The 20,549-nt window shown below is 39.1% G+C and overlaps 1 protein-coding gene across 1 annotated transcript in view; it reads left to right on the top strand.

Annotated features, from left to right (window-relative positions):
• The window catches only part of CNTLN (centlein), a 215,630-nt gene that overhangs the window by 151,268 nt on the left and 43,813 nt on the right, over positions 1–20,549 (top strand). The window contains exons 17-19 of the mRNA XM_039910751.1: positions 3,252–3,414; positions 4,298–4,388; positions 5,431–5,654. Of these exons, the coding sequence (XP_039766685.1) occupies positions 3,252–3,414; positions 4,298–4,388; positions 5,431–5,654 (478 nt within the window). The remainder of the gene's footprint in view (positions 1–3,251; positions 3,415–4,297; positions 4,389–5,430; positions 5,655–20,549) is intronic.

Genomic DNA, 20,549 nt, shown 5'->3' with positions numbered 1-20,549 from the left:
ATATTTGGTGGAGAATTTCTATATCAGTACTTAATCCAAAAAAGATAATGCATATTCATTGCCTTGTGGAAATAATCAACTAATTGTATTAAGTATGACCTGAACTTGGGCTCATTCATTAGACTTTGAATATGTGTTTATCACATTTACTCAGTTTTACCTAACTCTTTAATATCTTTTCAACAGTGCCAAGTAAATACATAGAAAGAAGTAAACTTTCTTTCTGAAAAAAACAATGCCATGTAGCCACTAGGTTCTCACTTTCTCAAAACCTCTGGTTTTTCATCAGCCCTCCCTGTATAGTAATGCATCCTGCACTAATACTAATGCTTTTGCATTGTGGTTTTAATGCCTTTAGCAATTAATAAAATGAGGAAGAAAGAAAACCTGAAATTCAGCAGGAAAAGCTGAGAAGACATTTCAGTGAAAACCATGAAATGTGATTAGATCTTTCCATTCTGATTTAGCTTTTCATTTAGAAAGTTGCAAGAAGAGTTGAGCTATCAGAAATGATATTGTTCCCACACTCATATTTCAAATAAGTAGTGATATCGACACTCCCATCTTTCCCAGCAGTATTTTAAAAGGATATATATCTCAATTGCTCTCAAAATCTACCCTCTCCATCTGCAGCTCCAACCCCATCCCTTCTTACTTTATCAAAACACTTGCTCCCTTCCTTCTTCCCTCCCTGACTGCTATCTTCACTCTCCAATGACTTTCCCCTCTGCTTTCAAACATGCTTATGTACTCCTATCCTTAAAAAAAAAATCCCTTCCTAGATCCTACGACTCTCTCCAGTTATCACCTCATCTCCCTCCTACCATTCTTCTCCAAACTCCAATCTGGCTTTTGCCCCCTGCACTCCACAGAAACTGCCATCTCTAAGGTCACAACCGCTCAGCGGTCTTTGACACAAGGATCACCCTCTTCTCGTAGAACCACAATCTAACCTTGGCTTCAATGACACTGTCCTTTCCTAGTTCTCCTCTTATATTTCAGGCTGCTCCTCAATCTCTTTTGCAGGCTCCTCCCCTGCCTCCCAGCCTCTAACCTTTCCTTCACCTGCACTATTCCCTTGGAGACCACATTTTTTTTTCCTGTGCCTTTAACTACCATCTCTACACAGATGATTCCCAAAACTACCTCTCCAGTTCCACGCTCTCTCCTCTACAATCTCCTGCCTTCAGGATATCTCTACCTCGTTGACCCACCAACATCTCAAACTTAACATGTGTAAAACAGACTTCCACATCAACCCACACAAGCTCTGTCCTTTTCCATCACTGTAGACAATACCAATACTCTCTCTGTCTCACAAACCTGTGAGATATTGGAATTATCTTTGACTCATTTCTGTCATTCAACCCACATATTCATCTGTCACCAAATCCTGTTGGTTCTACCTTCACAACATATCTAAAATCCACCTTTTCTCTCCATCCAAACTGCCGCTATGCTGATACCAGCACTTCTCACATCCCGACTTGACTACTGCATCAGCCTCCTTGTTGACGTCCCTGCCTTCTGTCTCTCCCCACTCCATACTTCACTCTGCTGACTGGATTATTTTTCTAAATAAATGTTCAGTCTCTGATTCTGTACTCCTCAAGAGCCTCCAGTGGTTGCTTTTCCAACTCTGCATCAGAAACTCCTTAGTGTCAGCTTTGAAGCATTCAATCAGCTCTCCCCCTCTTACCTTACCTCACTGATTTACTACTATAACCCAGCCCATACACTTCACTCCTCTAATGCTAACTTACTCACTGTACCTCAGGCTCATCTATCTCATTGCCGACCCCTTGCCCACATCTTCCCTCTGGCCTGGAACTCCCTCCCCTTTTATATACGACTGACCACCACTCTCCCCACCCTCAAAGTCCTACTAAAATCACGTTTCCAAGAAGCCCTTCACAACTAAGCCCTCATTTCCCCTACTCCCTCTCCCTTGGGCATCATCTAAATGCTTGCATCAGTACCCTTTAGGCACTTGATATTCACCCCACCCTTAACTACAAAGCACTTATGTACATAGCCATAATTTATTTTAATGTCTCTAGGCTGCAAGCTCCTTTTGGGCAGGGAACGTGACTACTAACTCTGTTTCATTGTATTCTCTCAAGTGCTTATTACAGTGCTCTCCACATAGAGCAGAATAAATACCATTGATTGATTGATTGATGATTGATATTATGATCACATCCACTTGTTAGGCTAGTTGCTAACTGTAAATCTATTGCTAATGGTAATGTCTTTTCAAATTCAAGAAGTGTACATAATAATCTGGCTTTCAGTGAACTAAATGTATAAATTGCAGCAATATCTAAACTTTGAAGCTTGAAGAAATAAAGGAATTCCAAAGAGATGTAGCCTTCAGTGTAGAAGCTCAACTCAGAGTTCCAATCTGATACGCTTCTTTACATTTGTATTTATTTGTATTTTCTGGTTGATATAGCCTGTTGGTTTTTCATTTTTCTTTTTTTTTTTTTGGTGTTTGTTAAGCACTTACTATGTGCCAGGTATTATTCTAGGAAATAAATGACATGTACCAAAAATATACCACTTTTAAAGGTATTAATTTTGCAGTGAATGCAATGAATGCAGTGCTCAATGAAATGCACTGGGTCAAGTTTGATCCATAAATCAGTAGGTGTAACTAGTATCTTTATGGACAGGAATACGAGATTTAAAAAAGGAAAACATCTAAAGGAGTAGATACTAGCATTTCCTGAATGAACCCTTTTTGCAGTATTAGTTAAGTGTTTATTCTGTGTCAAGGACTGTTTTAAGCATTGGGGTAGATAAATGTCAATTAAGTTGGACAGAGTCCCTCTCCCACATGGGGCTCATATTCTAGATAGAAGGCATAACAGGTATTGAATCCCCATTTTAAACATGAGGAAACGGGGGTACTGAGAAATTAAGTGACTTACCTAAGGTCAGGAGCAGGAAAGTGGCAAAAAGAGGATTAGAACCCGGGTCCTCTGACTCCCAGGCCTGTACTCTTTCCACTGGGCCATGCTGCTTCCTAGCAAGTCTTCATAGACTGTGAGCCCATTGTTGGGCAGGGATTGTCTATCTGTTGCCTAATTGTATATTCCAAGCGCTTAGTACAGTGCTCTTCACACAGTAAGTGCTCAATAAATATGATTGAATAAATGAATAAAGAATGGATTATTTACAAAATGACTGTAGACTTGGAACTAAAAGAAGAAATCAAATTGACTAACATTTAATCTTGTTAAATTCAGTGATTCTGAAATACAGACCTCTGAGTGTCAGGCAGAAATTACTTTAAAAGACAGTGCAACAAGAGATGGAAGAGATCAACAAAGAAAATATCAAACAGAAGATAATCACATGGCACAAACTGAATCAAATGTAGAAGACAGGGAGCAATTATATCCTAAAAAGGTATACCATGCATTTTTACATCTTTTTAAACTATCAAAAACCGTAGAACAGTTTCATTTTGGGCTTACGTGTGTTGAGAGTCTCACGATTGACTTGTCAAGTATATGTTATCGTTACTATTGAGTTCAACTTTTTATTTATGTGAATACAATGCCAAAAGAATTACCCAACCATCTTTGAAGTAGTTGCTTTTTGTTGCAGAAGTTGATATTGTAATTAACATTTCTTTTGTTTGTTTTTTACTTTACAAAATGAACCTTTAAAAATATATTATCCTTAGCCCTTTGAAGGTAGGGTCCGGTAGAACTGTGGGGCCTAGCTACCTATAGTTTAAAGCCTAGAAAGAACCATAGAGCTAAATACAATTAATCTTTCTTCTTAAGCCTCCCTTTCCCTTTCTCTTTCCCTTTCACCTTGCTATCCTACCCAGTGACATTAGTAGATAAACCGGGCCAATAGGTAAAGAGATGTGGAATGCAAGTTAAGATCCACATTGTGCATATAAGGTGAAAAGCACTGGGTATATAATCCACAAATGGGTTAAATATCACCAGAATCATAAAGAGTTGGCCAGATTTGGGATCTTATTGCTTGTTATGTTTTGGGATTAAACTTCAGAAAATGACCCTTCTAGCACTTATCACAGTTGTTATGTAGGCTTTCTGGTTCTGTTTAATGCACTTCTTCTGACTTTAACTATTTAACTTTATACTTCTTGGGAATTGAAATATGTAATAAGTAATATTTTTAGTGTAGAAATTGTAGCTGGACTAATGTAAGGATGATTTGATTTTGCTGTCTGAAAATTGTAAGATCATTTATATTTGACATAATTGTTTCAGTTTAATACTTTACCTTATACCTGTTTTGGCTTTTTATTCAGTGCAATATCCACAAAAAATATTTTGTAAAATCATCTATAAAAAAGACCCAGTTTCCTTCCAAGAAACTTTATCCATCCACCACCACTAAAGGTGAGAACATGATTCTTTGCTGCCCTGATCATTTTTCTGAAATGTTGTACTGTACATGACTCTTTGGTCCTCAAAGGCATTCAGTGGTTACCCGTTCAGTCAATCAATCCATGGTATGTAATGATAGCTTACTGTATGCAGAACACTGTACTAAGAGCTTGGGGAGAGTACAGTGCAAAAGAGTTCATAGACATGTTCCCTGCATCAAGGAGGTAACAAGCTACAGGGGGAAAACAGTCATTAAAATTAATTACGGATATGTACTGAAGTCTTGAGGAGCTGAGGTTAAGGTGCATAGCAAGGATTTTAAGGGTACAAATTCAAGTGCAAGGATGACACAGAAGTGCAAGGGAGTAGGGGAAATGAGGACTTAGTTGGGGAAGGCTCTTGGAGGAGATATGATTTTAATAAAGCTCTGGAGGTGGGGAGAATAGTATTCTGTCATAAATGAATGGGGAGGAAGATCCAGGCCAGAGAGAGGATGTAGGCAAGCATCTCTGAATCAAGCAGAAACCTCTGATCATTGGCCTTTCCTCTCATTTATACTGTTTCTGCTCCCAGTACACTCCAGCCTTCCCTCTTCACTATTCTCAAGCTCACCTCACTATGCCTCATTCTCGACTCTGTTGCTCATGCCCTTCCTCCTGCCTGGCGCTCTCGTCACTAGACCACAGCTCTCCCCATCTTCAAAGCCCTTTGGAAGTTTCAACTTCTTCAGAAGCCCTCCCCCAATTAATTTCTAATTGGCCTGGCTTTTATCACTCCTTCCTGTCACCTAATCACTTAAATACTCATTTTTGTACATATTGTTTGAAGCAGTTCCTTCTCATATCATCCTTTTTATCCTCTTCTTCCTTCTATCTGAAAATTGTTCTCTGTCTGTCTCATGATACTGTTTTCTACCTCCGCTCTTCCAAGGACTTAGTACAATGTTCTACACACAGTTGATGGTCAGTAACTACTATCGATTGATCTTTTTTAAGAGTCTGGAGAGGGAAGAAAAAAACTGCATGCTTGATGTTATTTGATATTTTGCTTTCAGTTACCAGAGAGAAGCAGAAGAATATTTATATCCAGAAACCAGGAAATTCTGTTGTTTTATTACGGAATAGGATTATGTCCTTGCAGCAGCAAATCCTTGTTCTACAAAGTGCAAAAAGAACAGCTGAAACTTCCATTAAGGAATTTAAAGCATCCAATGAAAAACTTATAAATCAGCAAAATGTAATGCATCAGAAATTGTTGACCAGCAAACAGGTGATACAGGTAAAAAAACCATTCCACATTATCCTAAAATATAATGAAAATATCAAATTTCAGAAATGGAGATTTTAAGAATATGATGTTAAGTACATATTTGTAATATTTGCACATTTAAAAAGGATTTGAAATTATTGCCAAGCAATTGCACATTAATCAAAATTGCTATATTGCTAAATATTTTGATTGAGGGAAGGCATTCAAAGAACTGATTGTTTTGGAAAGATACCAATTTCTCCCCTCTGCCGCCCCACCCACACTTGTTTTACCTGTTTTCCTCATCTATGTTCAGTGCTGTTCTTCAGCATTATAATTAATTTTCAGAAATGTCCTTAAATTTACTTTTTACATTTTTTCTTAAGCAGAAAAACCTACCATTTCTATTGTAAATTAAGTATTTACACCAACAATTTGGCCCAATTACTGATTGCAAATAATAGTTTTATAGCATTTGAAGATTCTAACTTAAATGTGTAAATTATTGCACTATAATTTACCTGTCCAGTGGTCCATTTAGCTAAATTGGGCTTCTAACGTGAATTTCTTAATCACACCAAACACCCTTGTTCCCAAGTGTTCTATTCAGTCTTATAATTGAATTGATTTGAAGAAATTAGAGGTTTCAAGAGAAAAGGAAAAACCTTCCACTCCACCGTCATGCGTACATCTGCTCTTACAAGGAAAGAAAAGCATCCATCTTGAGAAGGTTGCTTCTTTGTATTTAAAATGTAAAATAAACATCCCATTCGTGTCTTAACATATAGATTATGCATCTTTGACTTTCCAATGTCTTATTAAGAGCAACTGCTTGTCAATCAATCAATGGTATTTATCAAGTGCTTATTGTGTGTGGAGAGCACTGTACTAAGCACTTGGGAGATAACGCAAGAGTTAGTAGACATTTAAAATCTCTGTCATTTTCATCAAGCTGTGTATTTTCTTGCCTTTCACAGTTGTAATGACTTCCAGATAGTTTTTCAGAGGGACAGCTATTCTCTCCTCATAGTAGTATTTGTACTGGGATTCTTTGGTCTAAAATGGCTGCTGTAATGTTACAGAGCACCTTGTGGGTTTCTTTATTTTCTGAAAGCTTGGCATTTAGCCTTTTTGGTAGACTGGTCACCACTTTTGGATGCATTAGTTTTATTGATCGTTCTCATTTGTACCGTATGATTCAGTGGTTTGTCCAGCACTCAGCTCCCTGCATGGCTGCAGTGATCTATACATCTTTCAAAGATGGAAGATGATGTAATCTATGTGATGGCATTTTTTAGACCTGGAGTGCATTTTTGATTTGGAAGGTGTAAGGTTCGGTTGGTGATTATGAGCTAATGTTTGATGTATTAGCCGAGTAAAGAAATAGATCGTTGCTATTTAGCTTTCTAAGTCATGAAATTCACTGATTTGTTACCATCTTTCAGCATCTCTACCCACCTGTGCAGTGAAACCTCCCATGATGATCAGTTGATCAGATTTTGGAGTCACTATCCACTGTGGGCTCTTTAAAGAAATTTCTTTTTTTTACTTGGCATTTGTCGTTTTGGGGGTGTAGGTGTTAATGATGACCACAGAGTGCTTGGTCACTTAGACATCTGGCAGATGTGGGAGACCTGCCTGATTGCAAGTGCCAAACCAACACCAAGTCCACTATTAGAGTGGTGTTGTTTTGAATAAGAAGAAAGTGCCTCTTTGGGTTGTCTTTCATCAGATAGTCTTGTTTAGCTCAGTGTTGCAGTGGCAACTAAGTACCTGGTCAGTTCATGAGCATCCTTATGAGCATCAATTTGTGTCACATTCATGTGCCTTTTTTTTTCCTGATAGAGCACCGCGAGTTTTTAGTTAACAGGCATAGTCCATGGGTGAGCCAGTCTTGAGTTTGATATGGCTGACAATTTTTATTGCAGCTTTTCTACCCCTTCCTTATTTGGGATGAACAGTGCATTTCTAAAAAGTGCTCCTCAGAAACCCAGGGCGGCACTGACCATCACTGATTCCTTATCAATCAGCCAATGGCATTTATTGAGTGCTTTCTGTGTGCAGAACACTGTTCCAAGTGCTTGGGCGATGCTGCAGTGCAATAGAATTCGTAGACATAAATCCTACCCAGAAGGAGCTTGCAGTCTATAGGGAAGACAGGTTGCATCTTTTTTTTTTTAATGGTATTTGTTAAATGCTCCCTCTGTGACAGGCAGTGTTCTAATTAAGTTGGACACAACCTGTCCTATGTGGGGCTCACAGTCTTAATCCCTATTTTACAGATGAGGTAACTGAAGCATGGAGATGTTAAGTGACTTGCCCAAGGTCACACAGCAGACTTGCAGCAGAGCCAGGATTAGAACCTAGATCCTCTGACTCCCAGGCCCAGGCTCTCTCCATTAGACCATGCTACTTGCCACATCTCCTCCAAGAAGCCATCCCTGATTAAGCCCTCATTTCCCCAGATCCCTGTCCCTTCTGCATCATCTGTGCACTTGGATCTGTAAACTATGGGCATTGGATATTCACCCCACCCTCAACCCCATAGCACTTATGTATATCTCTTTAAATCATATATCAAAAATTATGTATTTAAGTTAATGGCTGTCTCCCCCTCTAAACTCAACTTGCTGTGGTCAGGGAACATGTCTGACATCTCTGTTGTATTGTACTCTCCCAAGCACTTTAGTACGGTGTTCTGCATAGACTTAGTGCTCAGTAAATACCATTGATGATGATCGATGATGGATATTAAATTAGGAACAGATAAATAATATTTGTGGGGCTGAGGTTGGGGTGCTTAAAAGGTACAGATCCAAGTTCATAGGTGATGCAGACAGGGGAGTAGGAGTAGGTGGAATGAGGGCTTGGTCAGGGAAGGCCTCTTGGAGAAGATGTGCTTTTCTTATAGGGCTTTGAAGGTGAGGAGAGTGATGGTCTCTCATTTATGAAGGCAGAGGGAGTTCCAGGCCAGAGGAAAGATGTGGCAAGGGGTCAGCAGCAACATAGATGAGATAGCTGAGTTGAGGTACAGTGAGTAGGTAGGTGTTAGAAGACTGAAGTGTTCAGGCTAGGTTGTAGTAGGAAGTCAGCAAGTTTAGATAGTAGGGGGTGAGCTTATTAAGTTTATTTGTGTTGTGGAGGAACATGGGCAAGAGGTTCTTGAGGTGTGGGGAGACATGAGCTGAAAGATTTGTGAAAAAAATGATCCTGACAGCAAGAGTGAATCAATCAATCAGTTGTATTTATTGAGTGTTTATTGTGTGCAGATCACACAGAGTGCTTGATGATGATGATGGTATTTGTTAAGCGCTTACAATGTGCCAAGCACTGTTCCAAGCACTGGGTAAATACAAGGTAATCAGGTTGTCCCACATGGGGCTCACAGTCTTAATCCTCATTTTACAGATGAGGTAGCCGAGGCACAGAGAAGCTAAGTGGCTTACCCAAGGTCACACAGCAGATAACCCACATCCTCTGATTCCCTAGCCTGTGCTCTTTCCACTAAGCCACGCTGCTTCGTCACGCTTCTCCTTCACGCTTCTCCATGCTTCAGAGGCTTGGAAGAGTACAATGTAATTGACGCATTCCCTGCCCACAACGAGTTTACAGATTATAGGGGAGTAATGACTGAAGTGGGGAGAGTCAGGTAGCAGGGAGGTCAGCGATGAAGCTGATGCAATAGGCAAGGCGGAACAGGGTAAGTACTTGGATCAGCAAAGTAGCAGTTAGGTTGGAGAGGAAAAGGTGGATTTTAGAGATCTTGTAAAGAAAGAACCCCCAGGATTTAGTGACAGAATTGAGTATGTGGCCTGAATAAGAGGTGAGTTGAGGATATTGCTAAGATCACGAGATTGTGCAACAGGGATAGCATTGCTGTCTTCAGTGATGAGAGAGACAAGGTGAGGATAGAGTTTGCATGGGAAGATGAGAAGCTCTGTTGTGGGTATATTAAGTTGGAGGTGTTGGTGGAACATGCAGGAGGAAACATGAAGCTGAAGAGGACAGAGATCAGGGTTGGAGAGAGAGATTTGGGAATCATCAGCATTGAGATGGGAGTTTTGGCCGTGGGAACCAATGAGTTCGAGGGAGTGAGTGTAATTGGAGAATATCAGCAGTCAGAGACTGATGCCCTCAGCTTGGGTAGAAGGTATCCCACCACCTGTAGGACATGTGTTTAAATTGTTCTTCCAGTAGTGATGATGATTTGCACAACACCCAGCCCACACATTTCGCTCCTCTAATTCTAACCTTCTTACTTTACCTCGATCTCATCTATCTCGCCACCTACCTCTCGCCCACATCCTGCCTCTGGCCTCGAACACCCTCCTTCCTCCTATCTGACAGACAGTTACTCTCCCCCACCCCTCTAAAGCCCTATTGAAGGCACATCTCTTCCAAGAGGACTCCCCTGCCTAAGCCTTCCTTTCCTCTTCTCCCACTGCCTTCTGCGTCACCCTGACTTGCTCCCTTTATTCATTCCCTCTCCCAGCCCCACAGCACTTATGCACATATCTGTAATTTTTTTTAAATTAATGGCTGGCTCCCCCTCTAGACTGTAAGCTCATTGTGGGAAGGGAATGTGTCTGACATATTGTTCTATTGTACTCTCCCAAGCACTTACTCCAGTGCTCGGCACATAGTAAGTGCTCAATAAATACTACTGACTGACTGACTGGCAGACAGAGCCACCCATTCTTGCCTATTAGTTCTCCATCACCAGCAGTACACCTTGTGAGATAGCTGTTCAGATTTGGGGTTCTCATTAATAGCCAAGGGCTATAGACTACCTCCAGGCTTGCTGTGCAACAGTGTTTGCTGCTCTGAAAACCTTTGCTTTCTTTTCTAATTACCAAAGGGATGTTCCATTGCCACCAAATGGGAAATCCACATTTTAATAAGATCCTTGGGATACCTGCCAAGTAAAAATGAAGGAGTTAAAAAAAACAAAAAAACACTGCAACCACTGCAGAGTTCATGCATGTTTTAGTGAGAACACCATGGTTCACAGGACCAAGTGGTGTGTGTAAAATGCACATTCTTTTTTTAATGTTGTATAGGAAGCTATCCAAAACTCACTTACTGTAGGCATTTCAAGCCTCAGGTTGTTAGCAAGTAAGGTACATGTCATATTTTAATGTGTCATTATAAAAGGGACTTTAATTTTCATTTTTGAATTGAAATATCTTTGCTGTACAAGCTTTTATATGTCTCTTGCCTATGGAGAGGAACAGACATTCTTTTAAATGGAAAATATACAAGGTTTAACATTTGGAAAAATTTTCACTTCTGAAGTGGCTTCAAAGCATGTAAATGAGACTTTTCATTAACCATGGATTGAGTGAAATCAGTATAAATCCTAATTGACTAGAATTACATTTTATTTACAGTGTGCAGTTCACACAGTAGACTGATGAACTAACCCTACCTCCTTTAGTATTAGTATCCTCTATTTGTAAACTAGCCCTTTTGATGAGTTGATGGAAAGAAAGCTCTCCCTTAATAGGTGAGGACAGATGTTTTTGCCGTCAATACTTTATGATAATCCCTCAAGGCTCTAACAGTATAAAATCAACCCTGGATTTGAGAATTAAACATTCCAGATGTTCACTTACAGACAGATTTTGAAGCTCATCCAACCTGAGGATTTGTTGGCATTTGCTGAACTCTGTGATATGTTTTTTATTTGAAATTTGGTGATGCATATTTTAAGTTTAGTTATTGATTTGCCCTGAATCTTCAGTCTTCTAGTCATGCTGAATTTTCCATTCTGCCCAAAGATTTCCACTACTTTTACTTGTTTTGAATGGTGAATGATAGAATTATTGCACTTTGAAGACATAAAGTTTAGATGCTTCTCTAAAGATTCCACAGAGCAAGAATTGAATCAGGCTTCTGTTCAACAGACTAGTAGTGAAAATATATTTCCAGAAGTACTGTTTCCCAATAGTGGTTCCAATCCTTTTAGCATTCCATAGGAAATGTAATGAATCTCTTAAAGCAGTCAAGAAAAGTTTTCAAAAAACATGGACTTTCCTGTAGTCCTTTAGTTGAATATTTTTCTTAATATTTTTGGAACATAATGAGAATAATAATAATGATAATTACAATAATAATAGTTGTGGTATTTAAGTACTTACTATGTGTCACTGTATTGAGCACTGTACTGAGCATTGCAGTACATACAAGATAATCAGGACACAGTGCTGTCCTATATGGGACTCACAGTCTAAGAAGGAGGGAGAACATGTATTGAATTCCCATTTTCAGATGAGGGAACTGTGTCATAGACAAGTTTAATTAATCAGTTGTGTTTATCAAGTGCTTACTGTATTGAGTGCTTGCCTAGTACAGAGCCCTGGATGAAGCTCTTGGGGAAATACAACATAATAGAATGCCTGTGAGGACCCTGCGCATGAGGACCTTACAGTCTGGAGGGGGAAACAGACACTTGCCTGTGGTCACACAACGTGGTCATACAGCAGAGACAGGATTAGAACCCAGGTACCCTGACTCCCAGACCCATGTTTTTCCACTAGGCCACGCTCCTTCAGCTATTATATTAATGTCTGTCTGCTCCACTAAACTGTAAGCTCATTGTGGGCAGGGAAAGTGTCTTCCAACTCTTTTGCATTGTACTCTCCCAAGTGATTCGTACAGTGCTCTGCACACAGTAAGTGCTCAAAAAATGCCCACTGATTGAGTGATAGATGCAGGTACAAAAAAGTCAAATAACACTATTCTTTCCAGGCAGTGGTGCGTGGCAAAACTGAGTATCAGGCACTTGAGGCCACATTAACACTGTCCTTCCACGAGAATCCATTTCCTGGGGAGGTATTGGCAATGTTTTTGTGATGCCTGCCAGGCCAAGTGTGGAGACAGCGAAAGCACACAATCAATATGACAAGCAATGTGGCCTAGTAGAAAGAGGACAGGCCTCAGAATTAGAATACCTGGGTTCTAATCCTAGTTCTGCCACCTGCCTGCTCTGTGACCTTGGGCAAACCACTTCTCTGTGGCTCAGTTTCCATTCCTCACCTGTAAAAACGGGCATTCATTATCTGATCTCCTTCCTACTTAGACTGAGAGTCCCATGAGGAACAGGGACTGGATCCAACCAGATTATTTTGTCTTGACTAATAGCAAATGCTTAACAAATACCATCAAAAAAACCTTAAATACCATCATTCAACTAATCAGCAGCATATGGTTCTGCCACTTCCTCTCTTAAGTCTCTATTGCCTAAACAGAGGTGGAAACCAAGAGAAAAGAACAGCAGGGGGTTACCATAGTGTTATGGGTATCAGAGAAGTGGTGTGGCCTAGTGGAAAGAGCATGGAACTGCAAGTTAGAGGACCTGGATTCTAATCGTGGCTCTGCTACTTGTCTGCTTTGTGATCTTGGGCAAGTCACTTCACTTCTCTGTGCCTCAGTTACCCCTTCTGTAAAATGGAGATGAAGACCGTGACCCCATGTGGGACATGGACTGTTTCCAACTTGATTTTCTTTTGTCTACCCCAGTGCTTAGTACAGGGCCTGGCACATAGCCCTTAAGTACCATAACAAAAAAAAAAAAGAGAGAGAGAGAGAGAGTGCTACCATGAACTTGCCAACATTTAGTTCAGTACATTACTGCTCCAGTGCACCGAATAGAATTTCATGGCCTGAAAGAGTTAATCTGACTCCCTAAGAACTTAATTTGCTAATAGGAAGAATATGCAGCCCAATATTTATGTTTTTACTTTTAAAAAAATTAGACAAATCCCAAACTACCTGACTCAGTGGTGTTAAATTGAGACGATTGACTTCTGGTGAGATAAAAAATAATTAAAAATCACACTTAACCAATTTCAAAAATATCAAGATAGGAATTGGAAAATTGGATGACTATTGCATCCATTTTAAAAGAGCATAGATTACATGCATTGTGTTTTATAAGGTATAGGTTAAAAGAAACGGGTGTCCCTCCTGAATACTTATAGTATCACTTCATTAGTCAATAAACTTAATAATACTAAATTCATTTCAAAATCAGTTTTATTAAAAAAATAATTTTAATTAAAATAATGAATTTTCTTTCAAGGTATATTAAAAATTCTGCACCTTTGCAAAAGCAAACCAGAAGGGATAAAAATTTGATAAAGCAGGATATATTGCCTGACCTTTCAGAGTTTGCAAGTACAGTCTTTGACAGGAAGGGCTTCACTAATAATTGAACTAAAGCATGTGGAAGTGTGAGGCCAAAGACTTAACAAGAGCAAGGTGTAAATGCCATATTCTTCTGTTCAGAATCATATTTCTAAAGTGTATTGTGTCTGTAGAGAGTTCTTGACACATAGATATCAAATAGATTCAAAGTCTTCTCACTAAAGACATGTTGAAAGCATCCATATTAATTGAAAATGCATCCTTTCATTGTGCTATTATAAATGAACATACAGAATAAACAATTGTAGTTAGTTAATATTTAAATGATTGTATCTTGCAGTATATCTTTTGCCAGTAGTATATTTTAGGTTTAATAAAGCATTTTCAAGAAGGAGTGTGACTTATGGAAAGAACACGGGCTTGGGAGTCAGTGGTCGTGGGTTCTAATCCCAGCTCTGCCACTTGTCAGCTGTGTGACTTTGGGCAAGTCACTTAACTTCTCTGTGCCTCAGTTACCTCGTCTGTAAAATGGGGATTAAGATTGTAAGCCCCACATGGGACAACCTGATTACCTTGTATCTACCCCAGCACTTAGAACAGTGCTTGGCACATAATAAGCATTTAACAAATACCATCATCATCATTTAACACTGATACAAGCATGTGGAATTGAAAACAAACTGGAGATATATTATCTCAAGATATCTCAACTGTATATATTTTCGTTACCCTATTTATTTTGTTAATGAATTGTACATCGCCTTGATTCTATTTAGTTGCCATTGTTTTTACGAGATGTTCTTCCCCTTGACGCTGTTTAGTGCCATTGTTCTTGTCTGTCCGTCTCCCCCGATTAGACTGTAAGCCCGTCAAACGGCAGGGACTGTCTCTATCTGTTGCCGACTTGTTCATCCCAAGTGCTTAGTACAGTGCTCTGCACATAGTAAGCGCTCAATAAATACTATTGAATGAATGAATGAATATATGCTAAGAATTGGCATTTGAATGTTCAATTAAGTATTCCTTAATTGCTTTCCTTTAAGGAAAACACATTTTTAAATCCATAGTTTTTATGGGGGAAAAGGTAAAATGCATTTTTTCCTAAAACCGAATTTTTGATAGAAAATGATGACATAATGTCTGGATTTTTGACAGTAAATTGCACACTAAAACATATTGATGAGGGAATAATTGAAATAGTTTGTGTTCAGGGCAGGAAATAAAGATTTAAAAGTTATGGCATGGATCACATTCAATCCAATCGGGTTGCTCTAGAAATCTGTTTGGGAGGGAAAAAATGAGTTCTACAGATAGTCAATGTAGTTCAGCACTTAGTAACTTCAAAATCTGAAGCCACAGAGTACAGTATAGCAATATAACAAACACATTCCCTGCCCACAACGACCTTACAGTCTAAAGGGGGAGGCACTGCTTTCAAACGTGCTTATATACTCCCCCATCCTAAAAAAAAACAAACTCTGCATAGATCCCACAGCTCCCTCAGGTTATCAACCTGTTTCCCACCAATCATTCACACTCTTCCTCATACCTGCAACTCCCTCCCCCTTTAAATCTGCCATACTTCAGCTCTCCCCATCTTCAAAGCACTTTTTTAAATTCTACCTCTTCCAGGAGGCTTTTCCCAATTAATTTTTCTTTTTCCAAAGTCCTATCCTCTCTATCATTTAAGCACTTTTGCTGTCACAACCTCTAGTCACACTTTTCTGCACATCAATTTACACACGCTCCCATTTGAACACTGTGACCTGATGATGTTGTATCTACCCTGGTGTTTAGTACAGTGCTTAACATATACTAAGCGCTTAATGATACCACCATTATGATTCTTTCTTTTATTTGTAAACTATTTTTTGTCTTTCACCCCGTAAGATCTTCCACCTCTATTGTAGTCTCTGAAGCCACTTAGTATAGTGCTCTGTAATAATAATAATAATGATGGCATTTGTTAAGTGCTTACTATGTGCCAGGCACTGTTCTAAGCACTGGGGTAGATATAAGATCATCAGGTTGTCCCACGTGGGACTCACAGTCTTTATCCCCATTTTATAGATGAGGGAACTGAGGCACAGAGAAATCAAGTGACTTTTCCCAAGTCACACAGCTGATCAGTAGCGGAGCAGGATTAGAACCCACGACCTCTGACTCCCAAACCCAGGCTTTTTCCACTAGGCCACGCTGCTTCTCTTTAAGCAGCAGGGGCTCAAATACTATTGATTGATTGATAATAAGGAATTATGGTATTGCTAAGTGCTTACTATGTGTCAAGCCTTGTTCTAAGTGCTGGGGTAGATACACGTTATTCAGGTCAGACACAGTCCCTGTCTCACATGGGCACAGTCTAAATGAGTGTCACTTAATCATATTTATCGAGCACTTACTGTATGCAAAGAACTGTACTAAGCGCTTGGGGAGTACACTATAACAATAAACAGATACATTTGCTACCCAGAACAAATTTAGAGTCTAGAGGTGTTGTTTTAGAATGGTATTTTGGGACCTTGGAATTCATTATTTTTACCCAGTGTTACTAAAGCCGTGAACTTCCAAAGATTACTGTTTGTTGCATGGGTTGTTGTTTTTTTTTTTTTAACTTACAACAGTATTGGCAATTACCGTGATTTGTACCAAGAGAAATGTGTATTTAACATTCTCTCAAAATCTTGGCATTAACTTGAATGAACAGGAAAATGCTTAGAAAATAGAAAACATAATCGTAAAGAATATACTAGATGTCATAGGCATAGTATATTTATATCCATGATTCAAATAATGATATTTGTTTATTTTGTAGTTACAGTTCCTCAAATGTAGTTTTATTAATTATGATTTTACTCTGTTATTTATGAAGCAGAATTATGGTAGAACTAAAACTGAATAAATATACCAGAGAACTTCTATTGCAAAATCAACAGTACATCATCATGTATCAGTAAACCTAATATGTTAATCCATCTGTTCTTAAACCAGTCTGATCATAGATTACATTGTAATAAACTGCTATACTCATTGGATTCATGTTGTGAACTTCTGAACCATTAAAAGTTATAAAAAACAATCAACAGCCAGTTCTCCTCTAACAATGTTTACTTTTTAAATGTTGGCTGTTAGGAAAACCTTTTTTAAGAACTACCAAAGATGTTGTCTACTTAAAAGAAATGATAGTCCCACAGCTTAATTTCACAACTGAGAAAATTGATACACAAATAAAATGAATGGTTTATCCAAGGCCATATATAAATTTTTAAAGAATTAGTATTAGTAATAAGTGAGCTCTTCTATTTCCATTTAACTATGTTGCTCTGGATGCTTGAATTCTGCAAAAACAGGGTGGAGAATTATCAGCACAATTTTCTGCATCTCAACATAGAATCAGTTCAAAACGCATCCCTCATTTAAAGTGTCATAAATAAGTCAATCAAGGGGATTGCACTTACTAATACAGAACACTGTTCTAAGTGCTTGGGAGAATACAGCATTGACTAGTGGAAAAAGCACTGGCCTGGGAGTGAAAAGACCAGGGTTCTGATCCCAGCTCTGCCACCTGCTTTCTGTGTGACTTAGGGCATGTCATATAACTTCTTCGAACACCAGTTTCCTCATTTGTAAAATGGGCATTCAATAAGTGCTCTCCCTTCTACTTAGACCATGAGCCCCATGCAGGACCTGATTAACTTGTATCAACACAAGCCCTTAATACAGAGGTTGGCACATAAGTCCTTAATATTATTGATATTGTTGTTATTAGAACTACTATTAGTATTAGACAATAAAATTGGTAGACTTGATTCCTACTTACTAGAAGCTTAAAGTCTAGAATAAAACAGTGAAAGGCCCCGCATGGGACAATATCAACAGTAGCAGCAGCAATATTAATAGTCATGGTATTTATTGAGTGCCTTTGAATGCCAGTCACAGTATTTAGTGTATCCACTGGATTATAAACTTGTTGTGGCCCAGAAATGTGTCTAGCAACTCTGTTGTATTCTCCCAAATGCTGGGCACACAGTAAGTCTTCAATAAGTACCACTGATTGATGGACTGATACAGAAAACAGTGGTCTGCGCACAGTATAGAGCAGCATGGCCTAGTGGAAAAAACACAGGCCTGGGAGTCAGATGATTTAGGTTCTAATCCCAGCTCTGCCACTTGTTTTTAAAGGTATTATTAAGTGCTTACTATTTGCCAAGCACTGTACTAAGCTCTGGGGTAGATAGAAGTTAATCAAGTTGGGTGTAATCCATGTCCCGCATGGGGCTCACAGTCTTAATGCCCATTTTACTGATGAGGGAACTGAGGCCCGGAGGAGTGAATTGAGTTGCCCAGGGTCCCACAGCAGAAAAGTGGTGGAGCTGGGATTAGAACCCAGGTCCTTTTGATTCTCAGGCTTGGACTCTATCCACTGTGCGATGACAGTGCCGACCTGGAACTGAGATTCTAAATAGTCAAGCATATAGTGTAGTCAGTAATAATCTCATTTGCAATAAGCAAGAGGGTCACTGCTTGTAGAGGATTAATACTTGGGAACATACAATCTAAAAGAGTTAATACACATGATCCCTGCCCACAAGTAGCTTACAGTCTAGAGGATTGTAACTCCCATGAAGTTCACAGCCTAAAAGGATTGAAGAACAGGTATTTTATCCCCATTTTACAGAGGGGGAAACTGAGGCAGAGAGGGTAAATAATAATTGTGGTCGTTGCTAAGCTCTGATTGTGTGTATTAAGCGCTGGGGTAGATTCCACGTATTCAGGTCGGGTGCAGTCCTTGCCCCTACTAGGGTTCACAGTCTAAGTAGGAAGAAGAACAGGTATCAAAACCCCATTTTACGGATGGGGCAACTGGGGACAGAGAAGTTCAGTGACATGCCTGAGGTCACACAGCAGCCAAGTGGTGGAGCTGGGTCTAGAACCCAGGTTTCCCAACTCCCAGAACCATGCTCCTTATGTTCTGTCTACTAGAGGAGAAAGGGTAAGACTGGGGAGATGAAGTAAAAGCAAAATTGGAAATTCCTCAACTCTACCTCATCTAGAGGGAGACAATAGAAGCTTCTTCTCTGTCCCCATCTGTTTATCAGAGGAGAAAAGTAAGAAATGTCAAAGTGAAATTACCATCCCTGTCATGTCTCCTGTGGAAATTCTTTTTTTTTTTTTGGTTTGGTATTTGTTAAGGGCTTACCATGCACCTAGCACTGTTCCAAGTGCAGGGGTAGATACAAGGTCAGTCACAGTCTCCATCCCACCTGGGGCTCACAGTTCAAGTCGGGGGGAGAACAGGCACCGAAGACAATATTGGAGAAGGTAATGGAGCCTTCTTTCCATTTCCACCTGTTGATGTTAATGTTGATGTTAAATAGCTAATATCACAGAGACCTTCTTAGTGGATTCTTTCAAGCCACTTTTTAATTTCCATTTGGTGGGTTTGGCCCCATTTGGAAAAACCCCAATTTAGGATTTTTCCCCAATATTAAGTTCAGGTGGAACAAATGCTGTGCTTTGTACATGTCTCTAGGATTTAGACGGTGCCGAATATGCATGTACTGTTTACCAATTGAATGAGTGACCTTATATTTACAAAATGACCTCAATTTTTTCCATATCTACTGAATGCTGTACAATTTTCTTCATATGCATCTGTACATGGCAGTTAGCTATTTGCATTTCCTAGTTATTCCATAAGTTGCAGGAGTTAAATTAAAACGAAGGCTTTTTTTCTGTCAGGATGTTCTAATTTTAAATAGCTTTATTTCCATTATTCAGTATGTACTACATGATCTGTGTTTACCCCTTTAGTAATACCAAAATTTCAGAGTCCTCTTTTTTATTCTACTGCATTGTGATTCTTCCCGAGTTGTCTTATTCTTTACCCTAGCAGCTAGGGTAGTAGATGGCCCTCCTAGGGTATTCAGTTTCTATATGTTAGATCCTCAAGGGCCATGGCTTTTGCCAGATGAAGCACTTTTGATTTTGAGGCTGATGAAACACAGTGCTATTATTGATCTGTGCATGACATAGCCTGTCTCTCGGCTGGCAGAGTGTAGCAACATTTATCCAGGAATTTGTGAAATGTCACTTGGATCATGTTCGCAAGGTAAACTGTGCACAAACCAGGATCTGAGCTGAGAGTCCAGGTGGAATTGAACGTGACTCTCTTACTCCTGCACCCTATCTTCTAGATCAACCAAGTTCTATTTGTTAACAGAATGTCTGTGTCTTATATTAGACCTTACAAGAAACTACGATTATCACTTAGAGCACCGTGTTCAGGAAAATCGTACTTTTTATGCTTTAGGCTCAAATTCACTTGGGATCCAACTCCAGGAATATTTTAAGATATAAAAAAATTATCTAAACAGCACAAGTCAGTAATTTTTGTTCTGTAGTAACCAACTCTGGTCTTAATACATTATCCAATCTCTTACTATTCCCAGTGGTATTTCCCTTCTTTGCTTCACTATACCTGCAGGTGTTTGTTTCTCATTAAAATCTTAGCATTGGTAAAACTCACAAAAACGTGATATTTCTCTTGTGTTGAAATTAATCGGAAGTTTCAATTTCTGTAAACATTTTCATTTTTGCTTCTAAATGACTACATTATTTTGCCTAAGGATGTCCACTTTTGTTATAAATTCCAAGAGGAACTGAGTAAACAAATAGAATTTGGATAAATTGATTTTTTTCAACAAAATCTACTATATAGCTGTTTTCCTCACTCCAGTGAAACCTCTTTTTTTGAGAAATGGAAATTTCTCAAATACT

The sequence above is a fragment of the Ornithorhynchus anatinus genome, chromosome X5, assembly GCF_004115215.2.
Source record: "Ornithorhynchus anatinus isolate Pmale09 chromosome X5, mOrnAna1.pri.v4, whole genome shotgun sequence".
NCBI lineage: Eukaryota > Metazoa > Chordata > Mammalia > Monotremata > Ornithorhynchidae > Ornithorhynchus > Ornithorhynchus anatinus.
This window is presented reverse-complemented; position numbering and strand designations above follow the sequence as displayed.